Raw genomic sequence first — 17,438 nt, forward strand, 5'->3', positions numbered from 1 at the left:
GCCGGGATCACGTACCTGCCGAACACGGACACAGCGTTAGTGACGCCGCCCACAGCAGCCGCCATCGCACCCGGCGCTCCCCTCAGACCGTTTCCGGTAAGTAATGTCCGTGCAATCCTCCCTGCCCAGCATGCCTGCTGCCGCTGCGATCTGTGTGAGGGATGGCTCAACCCGTCTCCATCCCCCACCGGCTGTAAATGTCCCGGGAAACGGGTTTCAGATCTGCGTGTTCATCGCTGCTCCCGGAGCGCCGCCTCAGCGCCGGGCACCTGGGCACGCAGGAGCCGCCGCGCCCGGGGCTGGGGGGACGCCAGGCGCAGAGCGAACGAGGCCGCAGTGAATCAGTGGGCAAGGCCGAGGGCACGGTGCCATCCCGGCCAGCGTCGCTCCCGCACCATGCCGGGCGCACCGCCCAACACGAGTCACACGCTTTCCTTTCTCTCTTCTCCTCCGGGGCCCAACGTTCATTTTAAAACCTCTCGGGAGGCCTGAAAGGGCAATGCATTTGTGTTTCCATTCCTGTGACTGTAAGCAATCATCCTTCAAATCAGCGCCTTTCAAAGAACGTCAGTAAAGTCTTATAGGAAAAAGTGCAGAGACACAGTTTCCATAAAAGCCTGCTCTAGGCTTACCGTAGGTTTTATAATTTAGGATGTTTTGAAACCCGCAAGCAAGTGGATAAATAGCCCAGAACCACTTAGAGTGAGCTTACAGCTCCGAGGCCACGCCGATCACGCAGCGCGAGTGCTTTAGCGGGCCCCTGGCCGCGCTCGCTAACAAATCGAGAACAGGGTGTAAGGTCTGAGCTGGCACCTTCCACACGTGGGCAGCTGTCTGCCACGAGGAAGAAGAGGGCTGAAGCCCAGTGAATGCTGCCTATTTTCCGAAAGAGGGAAGAGGTGGGGCTGAACCCCTTGTGGAAAAGATGTTCTGGTCACGGGCATCTCGGTTAAGAACAGCGCCTCCTGCCCGGCCGGCGGGGCTCAGGGGTTGAGCGTCGACCTAGGAACCAGGAGGTCACAGTCTGATTCCGGGTCAGGGCACAGGCCCGGGTTGCAGGCTCCATCCCCAGTGTGGGGCGTGCAGGAGGCAGCTGATCCATGATTCTCTCTCATCATTGATGTTTCTCTCTCTCCCTCTCCCTTCCTCTCTGAAATCAATAAAAATGTATTTTTAAAAAGAAGGCCGCCCCTTACACCGCAGTCAGAGTACTTAACGCAGGTAGGAGGCGCCAAGGTAGGATTTTATGTGCTCAGTTCCTAAGCACACCTTGAAATCACTTACATTCACCTAATTGCTCATCTTTTTACTCAAGTGTGTCCAATTTGTCAACCCCCAAAAGATCTGATAGGCATAATTTTTAAGCAAAAAATAAATAAATAAAAAAAACACATTTGGACCATACAGCTAATTCAGTATTAAGCAAATGTTAATCAAAGTATGTTTTCCCTCTGATAACCATCTTGAGATCCTATGGCGAGATTAATAAAATCTTTTATGAGGAAAATATTGCTGAGTTTTAATATTCAAAATTTCATTCTTTTCTGAGGAATGGTTTACCTCAAATAAAAAATTAATTAGTGCATCGACGAGTAAATCAGAATAATACTGAAGAGAGCAGCACGGAGTTGGTGCCATGTATTTAAATTACAAATAAAACGAGAAGGATGAGGGGTTTTAGTATGTACCGTGATTCTAAGAAGGAGGAGTTCTGAGACTGCATTAAAATAAAGTCAACGCAAGTTTTTGGAAAAGAAATAACACGGTCATTAGAGCATGTATTTGAAAAACTACAAGAACAGCTTCGTCCCTGCAGCGTAGCCACATTTATATCATTGGTATTCGTGCCCTTGTCCCTTTCTGGAGGAATCTTAACTAGCTGCTACATTCAGATGCATTTCTGTAGCACTCCCGCGTGCGAGTGCACAAACTCAGCACTGCTTTCAGACAACGGAGAGAGACAGCGCGGAGTGGCAGACATATGCTGTTCTGTCCCGGGGCTGTAGCTGACTGCCTCACTAGGGGAAAAATATACAAAAAAGTTGCAAAGTCCTCCCACCTATTACAGGAATTTCCTACACATTATGTTCGCCCAACAGATGGGAACGCTCCTCGCGGGCCTCTGTTTATCAGCACATGTTTTCAAGGCGAGAACGTTTCCTGGTGCTTCACAAGCAACTACGATGACATCTTCGCACCAGATGCCACGAAAACACAGAGAATGCTGCCCCGGTTTCAAGTAAACTCGGCAGGGAGTGTCACACCACAGTGAAATTCCACTAGGCTGCCCAGCTGGTGTGGCTCAGCGGTTGAGCCTCGACCTATGAACCAGGAGGTCGCAGTTCCATTCCCAGTCAAGGCACATGCCTGGGTTGCGGTCTCAATCCCCAGTAGGGGGCGTGCAGGAGGCGGCCGATCAATGGTTCTCTCTCATCATTGATGTTTCTATCTCTCGCTCTCCCTTCCTCTCTGATAAATTATATATATATATATATATAAAATATCCTACTAGGCCAGTGGTTGGCAAACCGCAGATCACGAGCCACATGCAGCTCTTTGGCCCCTTGAGTGTGGCTCTTCCACAAAATACCACGTGTGGTCGCGCACGTGCAGTGCAATTGAAACTTCGTGCCCATGCACAGATGTCCGTTTTCAGAAAGGAGATGGACGAAACAAGTATACAAGACGAGTGTGGATGGGAGAGTTGGAAGGGGTCAACCTCAGCGAACGTACCTCCATCATCAGATTGAGGACGTTTTTAGCAAAGGCCAGCTTAGGAATACCCTGATTAAGTTAATAACAATGTACCTACCTATATAGTTTAAGTTTAAAAAATGTGGCGCTCAAAAGAAATTTCAATCGTTGTACTGTTGATATTTGGCTCTGTTGACTAATGAGTTTGCCGACCACTGCCCTAGGCTAACAAAACAGTGTCCAGGCCAGTTCACCATCAGGAAGAGCAAATTAAAGAAAATCCAACAAAATCACAGCAAAACCAGTGAAGGGGGTGCCTCCACTTCCGCTGAGTAGAACAAGGTCCTGAACTGCCACTCAGAACGGGCCACAGGCACAGCCCGTGTCTCCGGGACGCGGCAGCGGGTGCACCGCGGCGGGGACAGAGCTCCAACCAGCCCTCCCGGGGGCGGCGGACGCTTTTGGTCTCGGAGCACCTGCTCACTCTCCCGTATTTGGAGAGTGCTCCGCTCAGAGGCTTGGGGGAGGCCGACCCAGCGCCGGCCACCAGCACTATGGGCTCTGAGACCTGGGCCAGGCGAGCGGTGCGCGTGTCCAGTGCCCATCGGGGCAGCGTCCCCCGCAGTGGCACCCGGTGCCCGTGTCCCCAGGAGCAGGGCCCTCGCTCAGAAAAGATGTGCAGCTTGCTCCTCCCCCCGCTGCAGGAAGTCCTGGCAGAAACTGCAGACCATCCTCTCGGGGGGACACTGGTGGCTGCCACTCAGCAGCAGGTGCAAGGGGCACCGAGGCTCAAAGAACAGGCTCCCTCTGAGCCTCCTGTGTCCATTCCAAAAGCCCTGTGGCTCCACTTTCATCTGAGCCACGGCTTGGCCACCAGCTCCCCGCAGCCTGGGCGGCAGCACCCCACATCAGCCAGGCCTCGTGCCGCGTGCTGCCTGTCCCGGGGCTCTCTGCGCCAGGATGTCCACGCGGGCACTTCAGGCTTGAGGGCCCGGAGTGAGGCTGGGGCCCTGGGCCATCCGCTGAGGAAGGAGCTCAGAGGTGACTGTGTTCATCTCCCTCCATCCCAGGGGGGATCAGTGGAGCCTCTGTAAGGACCTTGATACGGAGCGGGTCCTGGTTCTGTCTGGGCTGCACTGGGTCTTCTCCTGGCGTCGCAGCTCTGCCCTTGCCCTCGCTGCCTGAGTGTCCCAGACACCTCATGCCAACCCGCCTCCGCAGTTACCAGAGAGCCAGCTGATCACAGAGAGCGAACTGTCCGATGTGCTGCAAAATGGTTGTCATTATTATCTGCCTCTTAATTGGTAGTGGTCACTGAGGAGACGTTGTAAAGTTGGATATGGCTGAGATCCGGTTTTGGTGATTTTTCTAGTGCCTTTTACACGTTGGTATATTTAGAGATCATTTCACCTTTGTTTTCTTATAGTTTAATTTTTTAATGTAACTCTTAAATGACTCTGAAATGTACTGGGTGTCTGGTATAAAAAGAGGACCCATGTTCAATATTGTTTCCAAATAACTGACTTCTTTGCCGCTGGTTCTAATGCTCACTTGAGGGTGTGGGTTTTTATGGACACAACGGTCTGGTTCAAACTCCCTTCTGGAATATTTCTGTCTGTTTGTGTCCCACTAACGTGTCATTTAGTTACGGTGGCTCCTGGGAGCAAATACTCCTCCCTGTGTTCACCCAGTGTTTGAAGATTCGTTGGGCTTCTTTTCTGTTTATATTTCGACATGCGCTCTGGAGTCCGCTCATGAATCACGGTACCCTCAGCAAACCCCACTGGGACTTTCCTTGAAATTAGGCTAAACTTCAACAACAATTTCAAAGGAATTTAAGTTTCTACAATGTTTAGATTTCCCAACTAGGGTGACATTCACTACTTTTCTTCATGTAGGTTCTACTCATCTATATATAAAACCCTAAAATGCAAATACACCGAACGGCAGAACCACCAAACAACCAGCTGCTATGACGTGCGCTGACCACCATGGGGCGTGCGCGGAACATGGTAGGCATCAGTAGCAGGCGGCAGAATGAGGAACATGGTGGGCATCGGCCGCAGTGGGATGGTGGAGCAGGTGAGTGGGGCGCTAGACCAAGGCAGGGCTCCGGTCGCTGTCATCCGGGCGAGCCTCTGGTGGTTACTGAAAATTCTTTGCTCCTCTGTGCTGTGGTCCCGCTGGGCGCTCGCACCTGCTGCCATTGCCCACACCTGCTGCTGGTGCTGGCCCCACTCGCACCTGCTGCCGGCCCTGATCCCCCCTGAAGGCTTCTCCATCTTCCCCTGCTCCTGAGGGGCGATTGGGGCAGCAGCCGCCGCTCACACCTGCTGACGGCGCCAGCCCCATTTGCACCTACTGCTGGCGCCAGCCCTAATCGCTCTGAGCCGTCAGTGGGAGCGAGCAGGGCCAGTGCCGTCAGCGCGTGGAACGGGAGTGGCAGGAGTGGGGCTGCCAGCAGACAGGGGACCAGGGGCCACAGTGGGAAAGGCGGGGCAGGGGCGTGGGGAGGAGCCGAGACCCGCCCCTGTGCCTACCGCAGCCTCGCGGCCCACGGTTCCTTTCAAGGTGCACAAATTCATGCACTGGGCCCCTACTTTCTTATAAAGGTGATTTCCAGGCATTGAATAATTTTTATTGATATTATGAAATTTTTTATCTTTGGATAAGACTTAGGAAAAAGTAACTTCCCCCTTAATAATTCCTATTTTTGTAATGGAATAAAAAAAATAAGCATCCATGAATTTTCTATCATTAGACTGTCCTAGAGGCTGAGCACAGAGACAGGCCCAGGAGGAGGCGGTGAGATCCTTCAGCAGCTTAGAGCACCCATTACCACCCCCGCCCTCTTTGTAACAATGAGCACTGTGCCCAGCACCAGGAAAGTCTTGGCTTGGAGATACATACTTTGAATACAATTGCAAAGTAATGTTTTAGCCCAAAGTAGAAAATAATTTAGAATAAATGTTGTTGTTTTTTTTGGGGGGGGCGGGCAGGTAGAAATGGTTTTCTCATGAAACTGCTATCGCTCTGCAGTGTAGTCACCTGTGCTTACATGTGGGAATGAGCAGGCCCATGAATAACACAGCAGCTGGAACTCGCCAGAACTCACCGTGCAGTTTAACGTGATACAGGCAGCCAGGAAATTGCTATTTTTTTGTCAAAGCTGCAAAGGTGAATTTATATTATTTTCTCTGTTAGAGGGTTAGCATTTTCATCACTGACACCAAGTGTGGGGGTGGGGTCGGCATTCATGTCAGGCGGGAACAGCCACCATTTTCCGAAGGCGCCGTGTTTTCAATTCGGGACGCGGAGCCCCCGCGTGGAGGTGAGCGCCTGGCAGCGGGAGGTGCTGAGCGGGAGTCAGGCCATGGAAGAGTAATTTGGAAAACCAGCCTGAGGTTTTTAGACAGGTTTTATATCTTGAAAAAAATGATGACAAAACACGATGGATCCTCGATAACCCATCTCAGTCCTGGAGCCTCATGAATAGAATGTAATTTATCACGTCGGCCCCAAGTCAGTGGCTGCAGAAACCCATCTCTCCAGCGAGCTCCCGGGAAGCGGCCGCCACGAGCTCCTTGTGCTAATGGTGCGCGTCCCCCTCGCCCGGCTCCAGCGCAGGACGCTGGTCTCCTGTGGACTCTCCAGAGCCTCGATGAGCAGGTGCGGCCGCTGGGGCAGAGTCCCCTCCTCCGGGATGTCCAAGTTCAAGTTTAGATGGCTGCACATATAGAACGATGGCACTGCAGCGTCCTGGCGCTTACGAATAAAAATGTTACCACTGTTTTAAAACGTCTCCAATGGAATCTAAACAACAGAGTGGTTTTGATCGCCACATGATCCAGTTTTCAAAATGAACTCTAACCAATTCAGCTTCCACATGGTTTCTCTTTTCTCTTTGAAGCTGCGCGTTACACCTACTCACCCCACAGAAACGTACCCTCGTGTAACAGAGTTTTATGCATTAAGGATACACATCGATTGCCCACCCGGCTTCTCGGAAATAGAAATGTGCACATAAATAGCAATTTAGAGAGAATCCCCTTTATCCAAAAGATTGAAGTGCTTTTTATAGAAATTTCTTCTGGGTTCCATGTTCACTGTTCATCAAAACACAATAAACATATTACATACTTTGAAAAATAACAAGTAAACATTAAAAACTTAGAAAGGAAACCTGTTCTTAATGAGACGGCAGTGACTGTTTTCAGTTACTTCGCATTTCGTTAAATAGCAAGTTAGGAGCTACTAGAATGAACAGAATTAGACGGAAATTTAAAGAAGAAGAGGAAGGCCTGACCAGGCCGCATGCAGCTCATTTGCTGGGAGGGAGTGAGTGGGAGAAACGAGCACGCGGAGCCGAGGCGGGGGCAGCGCGGGAAGCACCGACGTCACACCAGCGGCCGGGGCCTCCTCAGCACATGCCCTTTGTGGGGGACAGTGAACGAGTGTCTCCTGCAGAAATGTTTGGGGAAACACGAGCACAGACTTCCCGTGGGGGGCGCTCCTTCTAGATCAACACAGAACAAGGACCCGGGGTGGATGGAACCCTCCCCTCCTCCCAGAAATCTGTGCCCGAGCCCGGAAACGCAGTACTGTGCTTCCTAGGCCGTTTCTCCACCTGCTTTACCTTTCAAGCAAACCTGGGCCAGCCCGATGCTAACGTATGGAAATGAGGGCCTCGAGCCTGACAACCGTGTGCGGGCTGCTGAAGCGGCGCCCTCACCTGGGGCACCTCGGGCAGGTGCTGTCCTTGTCGGGCGCTCATCCAACGTTCCTGAGGGCAGCAGCCTGGCTGAGGACTGTTGGGGAGCAGAGCCGGTGAGGGGAGCCCAGCCTGTGCAGTGTCACTGAGGGGGCTCTGGGCTGGGTCCAAACACCCCATTTCCAGGGTCAGGTTGCAGTTAGGAGAAATACGTGTAGAGTGAAAGGCAAGGGGCTCTCTGGCTGCCTGCAGGGCCCACTCTTTGGGTTAAGCCAAATGTTTTGAGCTGTGTGTGCGGCTGGCGCCCTAGGATGGCTTTGAGCGGGAGCTCGGACGGGCTGGTGTGCCTCTCGGCTGAGAGACGAGAGAAACTAGGCAGAAGCTGGTCAGGAGAACACACGGGTGTGATCTCAGGGGCTCGGTTTCGGAACGCAAGCCAGTGGAGACTGAGGGTCTAGATCGCAGTCTGTCTGCCACTGTCCTTGGCCGTGACCTCAGGGTGAAGACACCAGGACAGGCCACCCACTGACCACTCCTTTTTATTAGGACGAACAAGCTGGATTCTCTTAAAACATCCTTCCTATCTGCCCAGGGCACCAAAGCAGTGCCATTTGAGTTTTAGGACCCCTCTGAGGTGGGGTCCACGAACGACTTCCAACGAGTGAGCAACACAACCTGTCTGAGAACAGTGAACCCACCCTAAGCGCATGTTCAGACCTACCCCTTCCTCCTGGGTGCGTCAGGAAGCCACTCCCACCAGGTCAATCCCTGGGCCTCCGTGCCGACAAGGCCAACGCTTCACACACCCACGTGCAACGGGATCCCAGCCCGAGGCGACCAGGTACCTGTACTCGCTGCTGTAGGTGGAGACCTCGCTGTCGTTGCGCAGCCACTTGAACTCCAGGGGCCAGCTGCCCTCGGCCAGGCAGGTGAGGACCAGGCGGTTGCCCTCCAGGTGCGTCTGCGGCAGGCCCGGCTCCGTCTTAAAATACGGCACAACGTCCTCTGAAGAATTTTAAAAAAGAAAGAAAGAAAATAGCTGAATAAAGTGCATGTGAAAACGGCATTCATCTAATTAGTGAATCTCTTGTTTACATCGACTCATGTATTCGCAGAGACAGGCACCCCTATGGTTAGGGCAGCATGATACACGGCGGCCAAGGCCTGGAAACAGCGAAGTGCCCTCGGGGGAGGACTGGATGGAGAAGGCTGTTCACACCCACTGTGGGTACGGCTCAGCCACAGAGGACGGAGCAGCGCCATTTGCAACAACACGGATGGACCGGAGAACATGACGCCGAGCGACAGTCAGACAGAGAAAGCTAAGAACCATGTGATGTCACGCGTACGTGGCTATAAAACTGACACACGAACACACACGGCAGAGGGGTGGCTGCCAGAGGGAGGGGGTGGGGAGGAGGGGGCCGAACATGAGGCGAAAGGAGCAGAGCTGACCGCGATGGGCACATGGTGCCATAGGCAGATGTTGTATCTTAGAAACCCGCACCTGAAACCTGTATGCTCATGTAGACCCATGTCACCCCAACAAAACTTAATTAAAATAAAAATAATGATAAAATAAAGTGGCCTTGTTTTAAAAGTAGCAATGACGGCCTTTCGGCCCCCTGGAAGCTCTCAGTGATCACAGTTCCCATGGCTGCGCGCTCACTGGCGGCACCATCCGAGCGCGTCTGACGGAGCCGCCCCGGCCAGTCCCCGCGGGTTCACCCGCATTTCCCCAGGGGCAGGCGGACCCTGGGCTCCCACAGCCTGGAGGGAGGGAGCAGGGGTGCACCTGGGCTCTGAGGAGGCCACGCCCTCGCATCGCCTCCCATAACCAGCAAACTCATGCCTGCATGGACGCCATGAGGCACCCAGCTCAGCTCACGCACAGGAGGGGGCGCCACCCCGGGAACCTGTGTGTTTCGCACAAAGGAATAGCAGAGGGCAACGGGAGTGAGCCACCCACAGCCACACACGACCCGGAGCCGGTGATCCCCACAGACACCCGGGGTGAAAGATGCCAGACAGGAAGGAAGGAGTTCCCACACAGGCCGCCATCCCAGGTTCTGGGAAGTGAAAACCAGGCGGCACTGTCTGTGGTGTCAGAGGTCAGGGTGGGCGTGACCTTGGGGGGATGGGGCAGGGCACAGGGGGCTGCGGATGGAGACAGGCCAGACCTACTCTGTGTGGTTGCATGCGGGTACGTATTTAGTGAAAATGCATATATATGACTTGTGCAATTTTTGTATGTACGCTTCAATAATTTTTAAAAACATATGACCACAGGACACTCAGCTTCTAGTTCCTGCCATCTCTAATTCCCTGCATGACCCTGGTCAGGACGCGTGGGATTCTGTTTATTCGCCAGGAAAGCACAGGGAATTAGATGCCTGCTCACTTTTCCAATGAAATCCCAGGGCACACCTGTGTCATCTGCTCCCTGTCCGCCTTCCAGGCCTCCTACCCTCTCAACTCACAGGGACCCTCCGCCGCTCGGCTTCCTACCTCCGAAGCCAGGAAAGCCGGTCACTCCTGGGGCCTTCCCGCTGCCCTTTCCCGCCTGGACACCCCCTCCCCAAATAAGAAGATTTAACCTGGTCAGTGAGCACGTGCAGCGGCCAAGAGCTAAAAGCTCAGTCCAGTCAGATCCTCAGATCAAACCAAGCGCCGAGGCCCTGGGCGTGAGCTGCCTGGGGAGGTACAGAGGCTAGAAACCGGCAGGTGGCGGTGGGGACGGGAGCAGGTGCGCCGGGCCCAGCCGCCGCCGGTCTCCACGCCATCCCCGGTGATTTTCGGTGGTGCTCACTTCACACTCCACATGGTCTCGTGTGAATAATAAGTTACATGGTCGCCCCAGTCACAGGCCTAGTGAACAGCACTGTCCATGTTGTTATAACTCGTGGCCCGGTGCATGGATTCGTGCACATTGAAAGGAAGTGGGGCCACGCTCCCTCCTCTCTGGTTCCAGGGTGCGTCACCCGAGAGCGGCTGCTGCCAAGTCATCACAGCTTGGCGGCTTCTGTGTTGAGCATCCACCCCCTAGTGGTCAGTGCGCGTCATATGTACCGGCCAGCCGGTCGTATGGTCACTTAGCCTTATATATACAGACGGTGATTCGCTATTACTCTGGAACGGGGTGGAGAACCGCTGCCGCCTAAGGCCTGAGAAATCACTGGGTCTGGCCCTGCCCCGGTCATTAGGGGTGAGTTATTAAATGTTTGATCAAATATAGCAGCAGGCTAATTTTTACGTTGATAATTTTATGGCCCTTGAACGATGTTATAAATGCACGATGGTCCTCAGCAGATAAGAGGTTCCCACCCCACTCTAGAGGGATGAAGGCAGCCTGGACAGAGTCGCCCTTAAAGCTCATTCTGGCCTCACCAAGGAGGGGTCAGGAGGGACCCAGAGGTGTGAGCAGACCGGCGGGAGGCCAGGCCAGGCACCCAGGGAGCGCTCTGGAGGGTGATGTGGGTCAGGGCGGGGAAATCATAGAGGCTGTGGTGGTGGAGAGAAATGGCTGCTTTCAAACACTATTTAGGGGACAAGCAAAGGCCGTGATGGACTGAAGGTGGGGGTGAGGGAGAACAGGGGGTAAGGAGGGTTCGGAGATCTCTGATCCGCCCAACTTTCTGTTCGACAAACACACCGATTCTGCAGCCAGCCCTGGACATGGACGGAGTCAGACAGGCACTGGCCCCTCAGAGATCACAGTCTGGGTCTGAGGAGTGAGGTGTGAGGCGTGAGGAGTGAAGTGTGAGGCGTGAGGTGTGAGGCGTGAGGCACTGCTGCTGAGATGTTTAACTCGGCCCGGTCCAGGGGCCCCCTGCCTCTGCTGCACGTCACGTGTTCCGAGCCCTCCAGCGTGTTTTGAGGTTTGGATCCACCATCCTCTGTCCAGCTCCGCTGTTTGCTCTGTACGTCAGTGGAGTCACCGCTCGCACGACCCGAGCCGTGTGACAAAGCGGAATGGCTGTGGCTGTGGCTCTGACGCCCGTGGCCGGCTGCGCAGCGGCTTTATTTATGTCCCGCCATCTGCGCGCCCCTTGACAGCACAGAGAGAAACGCCACTGCCTGTGGTGGCGGCGTCCTGCAGGAATTAGTCAGAGGAAATACATCTTTTTGAAAGAAACCTGCTTCAAGGTAGACACGCATGAGCTTGGATTTGGTTTCACAATGACAGGGCATCTTCGATGTGATAGACGACGGGGGGTTCGGGAGGTGAGCGGGGCCGTGGTTCACGCCTCCGCAGGACACGCAGCTTCCTGAGCGGCCGGTGCTGCGCAGAACGCAGATTCCTCTCTCTCTAAAATCAACACAGAGAACAGCCGCACCGAGCCGGCCAGCAGGTCGCTTGTGATCCAGCGACGGTAGAATTATGGCTGGCGCAGACGCAGCATTTACATTAGGAGGAATCTCACGTGTCTACGTTAAAGTTATGACCACAAGTATCTCACGGAGATTGGCCCACGTGCCGAGTAGCAGTGATCTCTCCGAGCCCAGCACTGCTTACCACGGAAACAGACAGCAGATCCTGAAATTAAACGAGGTATCAAGGGAGCAAAACGCAAACGCTTAGGCGAGAGAAAGAGACAAAAAGATTAGTATTCAGGTCGGCACAGGCCCCTACGAAAGCGTGTGATCCTTATGTGCCTTAAGTGGCACAGAAAAAAGTCTGAAAGGCCCATAAAGACAAAAATGATTGAGTTCTTTCTGAGACAGGTAATCAGACCCTGACCTGGGGAAAAGCCAGTGCGGTCGCCCTGTGGCCTTTTGAGGCAGTGAGTGGGTGTGTGAGTGTGTGTGTGTGTGCGTGTGTGGATGTGTGTGTTAGACTGTGTGTGTGTGTATGTGTGTGTGTGTGTGTGTGAGTGTGTGTGTGAGTGTGTGTGTGTGTGCGTGTGTGTGTGTGTGTGTGTGTGAGTGTGTGTGTGAGTGTGTGTGTGTGTGTGCGTGTGTGTGTGTGCGCACGCACTTGTCTTGCCCAATCATAACGAAAAGATCTCCCTTCCTGGGGAGAAGCAAGCAGCGATGAACCCTGCTTCTGCATTCTTACGATGATCATTACAAGACCCTGGAATGAATTACTAAGGAAAACGGTGACATTTCCATTTTCACCATCTTTCAAACGGAACATAAATCATTGACGAAGGAGAGAGGCCCGCCTGTCCGGGGAACCAGATTTAAGGCCCATCCAGAGGAGACGGACGGACTAATGTTCTCTCCAGACAACATTGTAATTTTATGGCGCAGCAGTCACTTTCCTAAATGGACTCCTAAGGTTCTCGGCGGTGACGTGAATACATTGAACTTTCCTGTCCAACGTGACTGCCTGTGCTCATCGAGGAAGGAGCCAGGACCCGCTGGCACGGGGCAGCGGTGGGCAGGAGGCCGGGAGGCGGGGCCTCTTCCTGGGCCAGCGGCTTCCTCCCCCAGCGGGGTGGACCCTGTGGGGTTAGCTACCTGGCTCACCATGGAAACCGGAGACTCTGCCACCAGAAACTGCACTAGAGGCGTGAGCGTCGGACCCACCTATTCTGTGGCTGCAGCCAGAGCCCTGCGGCCGGGCCACTAGCTTCAGACACTGGCTCCCCCTCCTCCTCCATTTTAAAGCAACGGAATAAGGAAAGCCTAGTCCACACCTGCTTAGCAGAGGGCGGCCCGGCCACAGCCGAGGTCCAGAGCAGAGGACCCGCTGACCTGGAAGGGTAACGTTCCAGGCGTCCAGCAGGCGCCCCATGGAACCCCAAGAGCAGCAGTAGGAGGGCGGCCTCCGCCAGGGCAGGGCCTCCTCTGCCAAGTCTGCTCTTCGGCAGCTGAGCTCCCCGGGCGACTAAGCTTTTGGTTTAAACCACTGACCTTCCTTCCAATCCTCCTTTACACCAGATTCAAACATCTGCATGCCCCACGTTCACGGACGTACCCCAACGGAAAGCTGCCTTCTCAGAGCCCCGGGGGAACAAAGAGGGGCCTGAGGTATCATGGGCGGGCAGCGCTCTGGGAAAGGGCAGGAGCAGGCCCTTTCCATAAACTCAGCCACTCACAGGGGGCTGCTGGCAGGGGACTAGTGCGCCCCCTGGAGCCGGGCAGCTACTCACTGTGGGCGCTGCTCCTGCATCACACTCACATTCACCTCTTTAAAGAAAACAGTGGTACATTTCACGTGCTGCTGAGATAACACTGAAACGAATGATGAGATAGGTTCTAGCTAAATATGCAAATATGGGAGGCCACACCCCTCGCTGCGGCTCAGGACAGTCCTCTGTGCTCCGGACAAGCTGGCTCGCTGCACTTCTCTAACCACCACGCGGGCACTTGGTGGCTGAAGCTGGGAGAAGGAGGAGGAGGAGAGGAGGAGGAGAAGGAAGAGGAAGAGGTGGCGGCAGCTCCATCCTTACAGCTGAATCTCAGGCTGCATTCTCCTGGCTTATCAGAAATATTTATAAATATTTTCCAGCAATAGACCTTCAAGCATAGTAGGATGCACCACCATATTTTGTAGATGTTAAAAAAGTAGTCAACTTCTCTGTATGCCACTTTATATAGTTCCACTTCTGCCTTATAAAAATAAATGAATGTCAGAAATTTCAGGGTGAAAGGTAGTGACAATTAAGCACATATATATACACACCTACATACTAGAGGCCTGGTACACGAAATTCATATACTTGGTGGTGGTGGTGGGGGGGGGTCCCTCAGCCTGGCCTGTGCCCTCTCACAGTCTGGGAGCCCTCAGGGGTTGTCCGACTGATGGCTTAGGCCCACTTCCTGCGCCTAAGCCGTCAGTCAGACATCCTTAGCGCTGCTGTGGAGGCAGGAGAGGCTCCTGCCACTGCCACTGCACTCGCCAGCCATGAGCCTGGCTTCTGGCTGAGCAGCGCTCCCCCTGTGGGAGTGCACTGACCACCAGGGGGCAGCTCCTGCGTTGAGTATCTGCCCCTGGTGGTCAGTGCATGTCATAGCAACCAGTCGTTCCGCTGTTCGGTCGATTTGCACATTAGCCTTTTATTATATGTGATTATTTCAAAGATAATAAAAACTAAGTAAGCCATGATGACTGCGAACATAGGAATGGGGTGTCGTGTGGTCCCACCCTCCAGCTGCTGGCGGCACGACCGGGGGAGCAGAGGTGAGTCGGGTCCCCAATGTGCACACAGCCTCTCCCACCAACAGCCAGGAGCCCCTCGCCACCTTCTCCACGTTCGCAGAGCTTTGCCAGGAGAGGAGGTGACGTGGAGGCTCCGGCCACCCTGCCCCACAGCGACAGCGCTGCAGCCTCCTCCAGCCGGCGTGGGGGGTCTCTGGCTGCTGGGCACGGGGGCACAGTTGGTCTCTGCCCTGAGCAGTCAGAGTCCAGGAAGTGAGGGACCGTCAGCGAGCCAAGGGCGATGCCTGAGGCTGACAGAGCCCTCGATGGGGCTCCTGGCCGTGGGGCTCCTGGGGCTGAGGTGCCCACGTAGCAGCCAGGGGAGCAGCTGGAGGGCAGTGGTAGGCCTGAGGTGCCAAGGTCTTAGAGAAACAGGGGGCTCAAGGCCCTCCCATTGCCGCTCCAGCGCCAGGGGCTCCCACAGGCTCCGATGGCCAGTTAAGGAGCCACCCCACCCTGTCCGGCCAAGGGGAACTGAATTCTTTTACATAAACACCTCCATTCCCATGAAGGTGTGTGCGAGCCGCCTGCCCGTCTGTCTGTGAGGCTGGGCAGCTGCAGGACACCTGGGCTCTGAGGATGAGGGATGGCCTGGCAGGTGCCAGGGCCTGCTAAGCTCAGTGAGGGGCAGAGGCGGAGGCCGGGGCAGGCACGGGGCGGCCGCTACACCCGTCCTCTCTGTCTCAGTGGGTTCCGGAGCGGCCTCTGTCGCCGGGAGAAAGCCGCCAGGAGCCCGCCTGGCACATTCCTAGGTCTCTCTCCAAAGTCCTTGCCTGCGAGGGATGTTCTGAGCGAGGAGCTCATCTGCAGGGTTTTCTTGGTCTTCGGATCCGAGCAGGTAAAGTCGGCACCGCAGGGGCTCCCGAGGCTCCCATCCCGGCACAGGGAGCAGCAGCAGCAGCAGCAGCAGCGCCTCCGGCCAGGGGGCTTCACACTGAGTCTCTCAAAGGCCCCAGCAACGGATGCAAGTTAACACCGTGTTTAAGGGAGCTCACGGGCTGGGCCTCCTTCTGGGGCTTTCCCCTCAGAAGCCGCCCGCACTTCCCGTGAGATGGTCTGCGGCGCCCGCGGTGGGCAATGAGCGGCTGGCTTGCGGGCGGTGCCATCCTGCTCCGCGCTCATCGGCTTCCGCGTTTGAATTAATAGAAGAGGCGAAGGGATGGAAGCACTCCCCGGCTCCTCCAACCGAAACGAGCTCCCCGAGCGCCGACAGTTGATGTCGAATGGGAACTGCATTGCGCTGTTGTTTCCATGGTTTGCAGTGAGAAGTGTGGCCGCCAAAGTAAGAGGGGAGCTCGCAGAAACAACCCAGTTTCTGACTGCGGTTCAGTATTTCTCCCAAGCGTTCTTCCAAGTCACCCTGAACACCCAGCTCAGGTGCCACACCGGCCGGGAGCCCGGGAGCGAAGCGGGTGTCCTGACCTTCCCCCCGAGAGGCCAGTGAGCGCATGTCCATGCGCACGGATGACCGAAGCAGCAGCAGGGACTCCACACGGTGAGGCTGCGCTCCACACCCAGGAGAGGGCGGGAAGCGCCTGAAGGACACCCAAGGTCCAAGGTCGCTGTGACAAGGCCTGACGCCTCCAGCAAAGTCACGGACCAGACGTTTTCGACAAAAGGAGTCGGAGGTCAGGGCGCGTACAGTCCCTCCCGTGTCAGGTCCCAGCTCGGCCCGGAGGAGCGACTGAGCCCGGGGAACCCCACCTCCTGCGCTCGGGGCTCCCAGTGGAGGAAACGGGGAGACCAACGTCTGTGGGAGCAGCGGCTCAGGCTTTCCGGTTTAGGGCCCCTTTACAGCGTCTGGAAAAATCACTGATAGCCCCAAATGCCTTGCTTACGTGAGCTGCATCTTTCTCCATCATATTAGAATGTAAAAGAGAACTCTTAAAATATTTAATTTTTAAAAATAATAACATTAAAGTTATACATTATGACAAAACACGTGGTTATGAAAAATAACGACCTCATCTCCCCCAAAACATACCGAAAAGAGTGGCACTGTTGTACCTTTTTATTTTTTATTTTTTTTCAGATTTCTTCAATGCCTGGCTTCACAAAGATCATCGCTTCCCATCTATGCGCTCGCGTTGAATCTCCTGCTATTGTGCTGCTGCGGCCGAGGACGTAAAATAAATAACCAGCCCCCCCGCACGGGGAGCGGGCAGGGAGGCGCATCACCAGCCGTTTCAGATCCCGTGAAGCTTCCGGGACGGCACCGGCATTGGCCGCATGGAACTGACCCGCGGGCGGGCCGTGAACGGCGGGGCTCTCTCACGTGGCTCGTGGCCTCGCTCGCGTTTTAAGTGGCGCTTTCACACACGGTCCCGTAGGCTGGCTCCGACTCGGGCTGCTCGTCCAATGTGGACACATTTCATGACGCAATAAAAACACATCACGTGCGGCTGCTATGAAAGCCCTTCGCTAGCGGGATGCTATCAAGCTCATCGGGCACAGAGATGAGGTCCAAAATTCCAATTTTTCTTACGAGCTCGATTTTTATTTGTCGTAAAAATTTTGTCAATTGTTTTCGGTGGCACAACATTACGTTCATCATTTTCAAGAAAATGCTAGCAAACACCTAGCTCTGAGTGTGTGTATGGATCGCTACTTCAAGTAAGAATGGGTTCCAGCCGGGGTGGCTCCGTGGACAGAGCGTTGGCCCTCGGACTGAAGGGCCCCAGGTTCGATTCCGGTCAAAGGCACACCCCTAGGCTGCAGGCTCTATCTGCCCTGGCCAGGGCCTGTGCAGGCGGCAACCACTCCACGTGTCCCTTTCACACCGGTGTTTCTCTCTCTCTGTCTCTCCCCCTCCCTTCCACTCTCTCTAAAAATCAGTGGAAAAATACCCTCGGGTGAGGATCCACACAACCAGGCAGAACAGCA

The 17,438-nt window shown here is 54.7% G+C and overlaps 1 protein-coding gene across 1 annotated transcript in view; it reads right to left on the bottom strand.

Annotated features, from left to right (window-relative positions):
• The window catches only part of SDK1 (sidekick cell adhesion molecule 1), a 455,450-nt gene extending 446,519 nt beyond the window's left edge, over positions 1-8,931 (bottom strand). The window contains exons 1-3 of the mRNA XM_015565152.1: positions 8,913-8,931; positions 8,251-8,410; positions 3-15 (exon numbers count right to left, since the gene is read on the bottom strand). Of these exons, the coding sequence (XP_015420638.1) occupies positions 3-15; positions 8,251-8,410; positions 8,913-8,931 (192 nt within the window). The remainder of the gene's footprint in view (positions 1-2; positions 16-8,250; positions 8,411-8,912) is intronic.
• Between the last annotated feature and the right edge of the window lie 8,507 nt (positions 8,932-17,438).

Source organism: Myotis davidii, unplaced genomic scaffold (assembly GCF_000327345.1).
Source record: "Myotis davidii unplaced genomic scaffold, ASM32734v1 scaffold399, whole genome shotgun sequence".
In the NCBI taxonomy this organism is placed as follows: Eukaryota; Metazoa; Chordata; class Mammalia; order Chiroptera; family Vespertilionidae; genus Myotis; species Myotis davidii.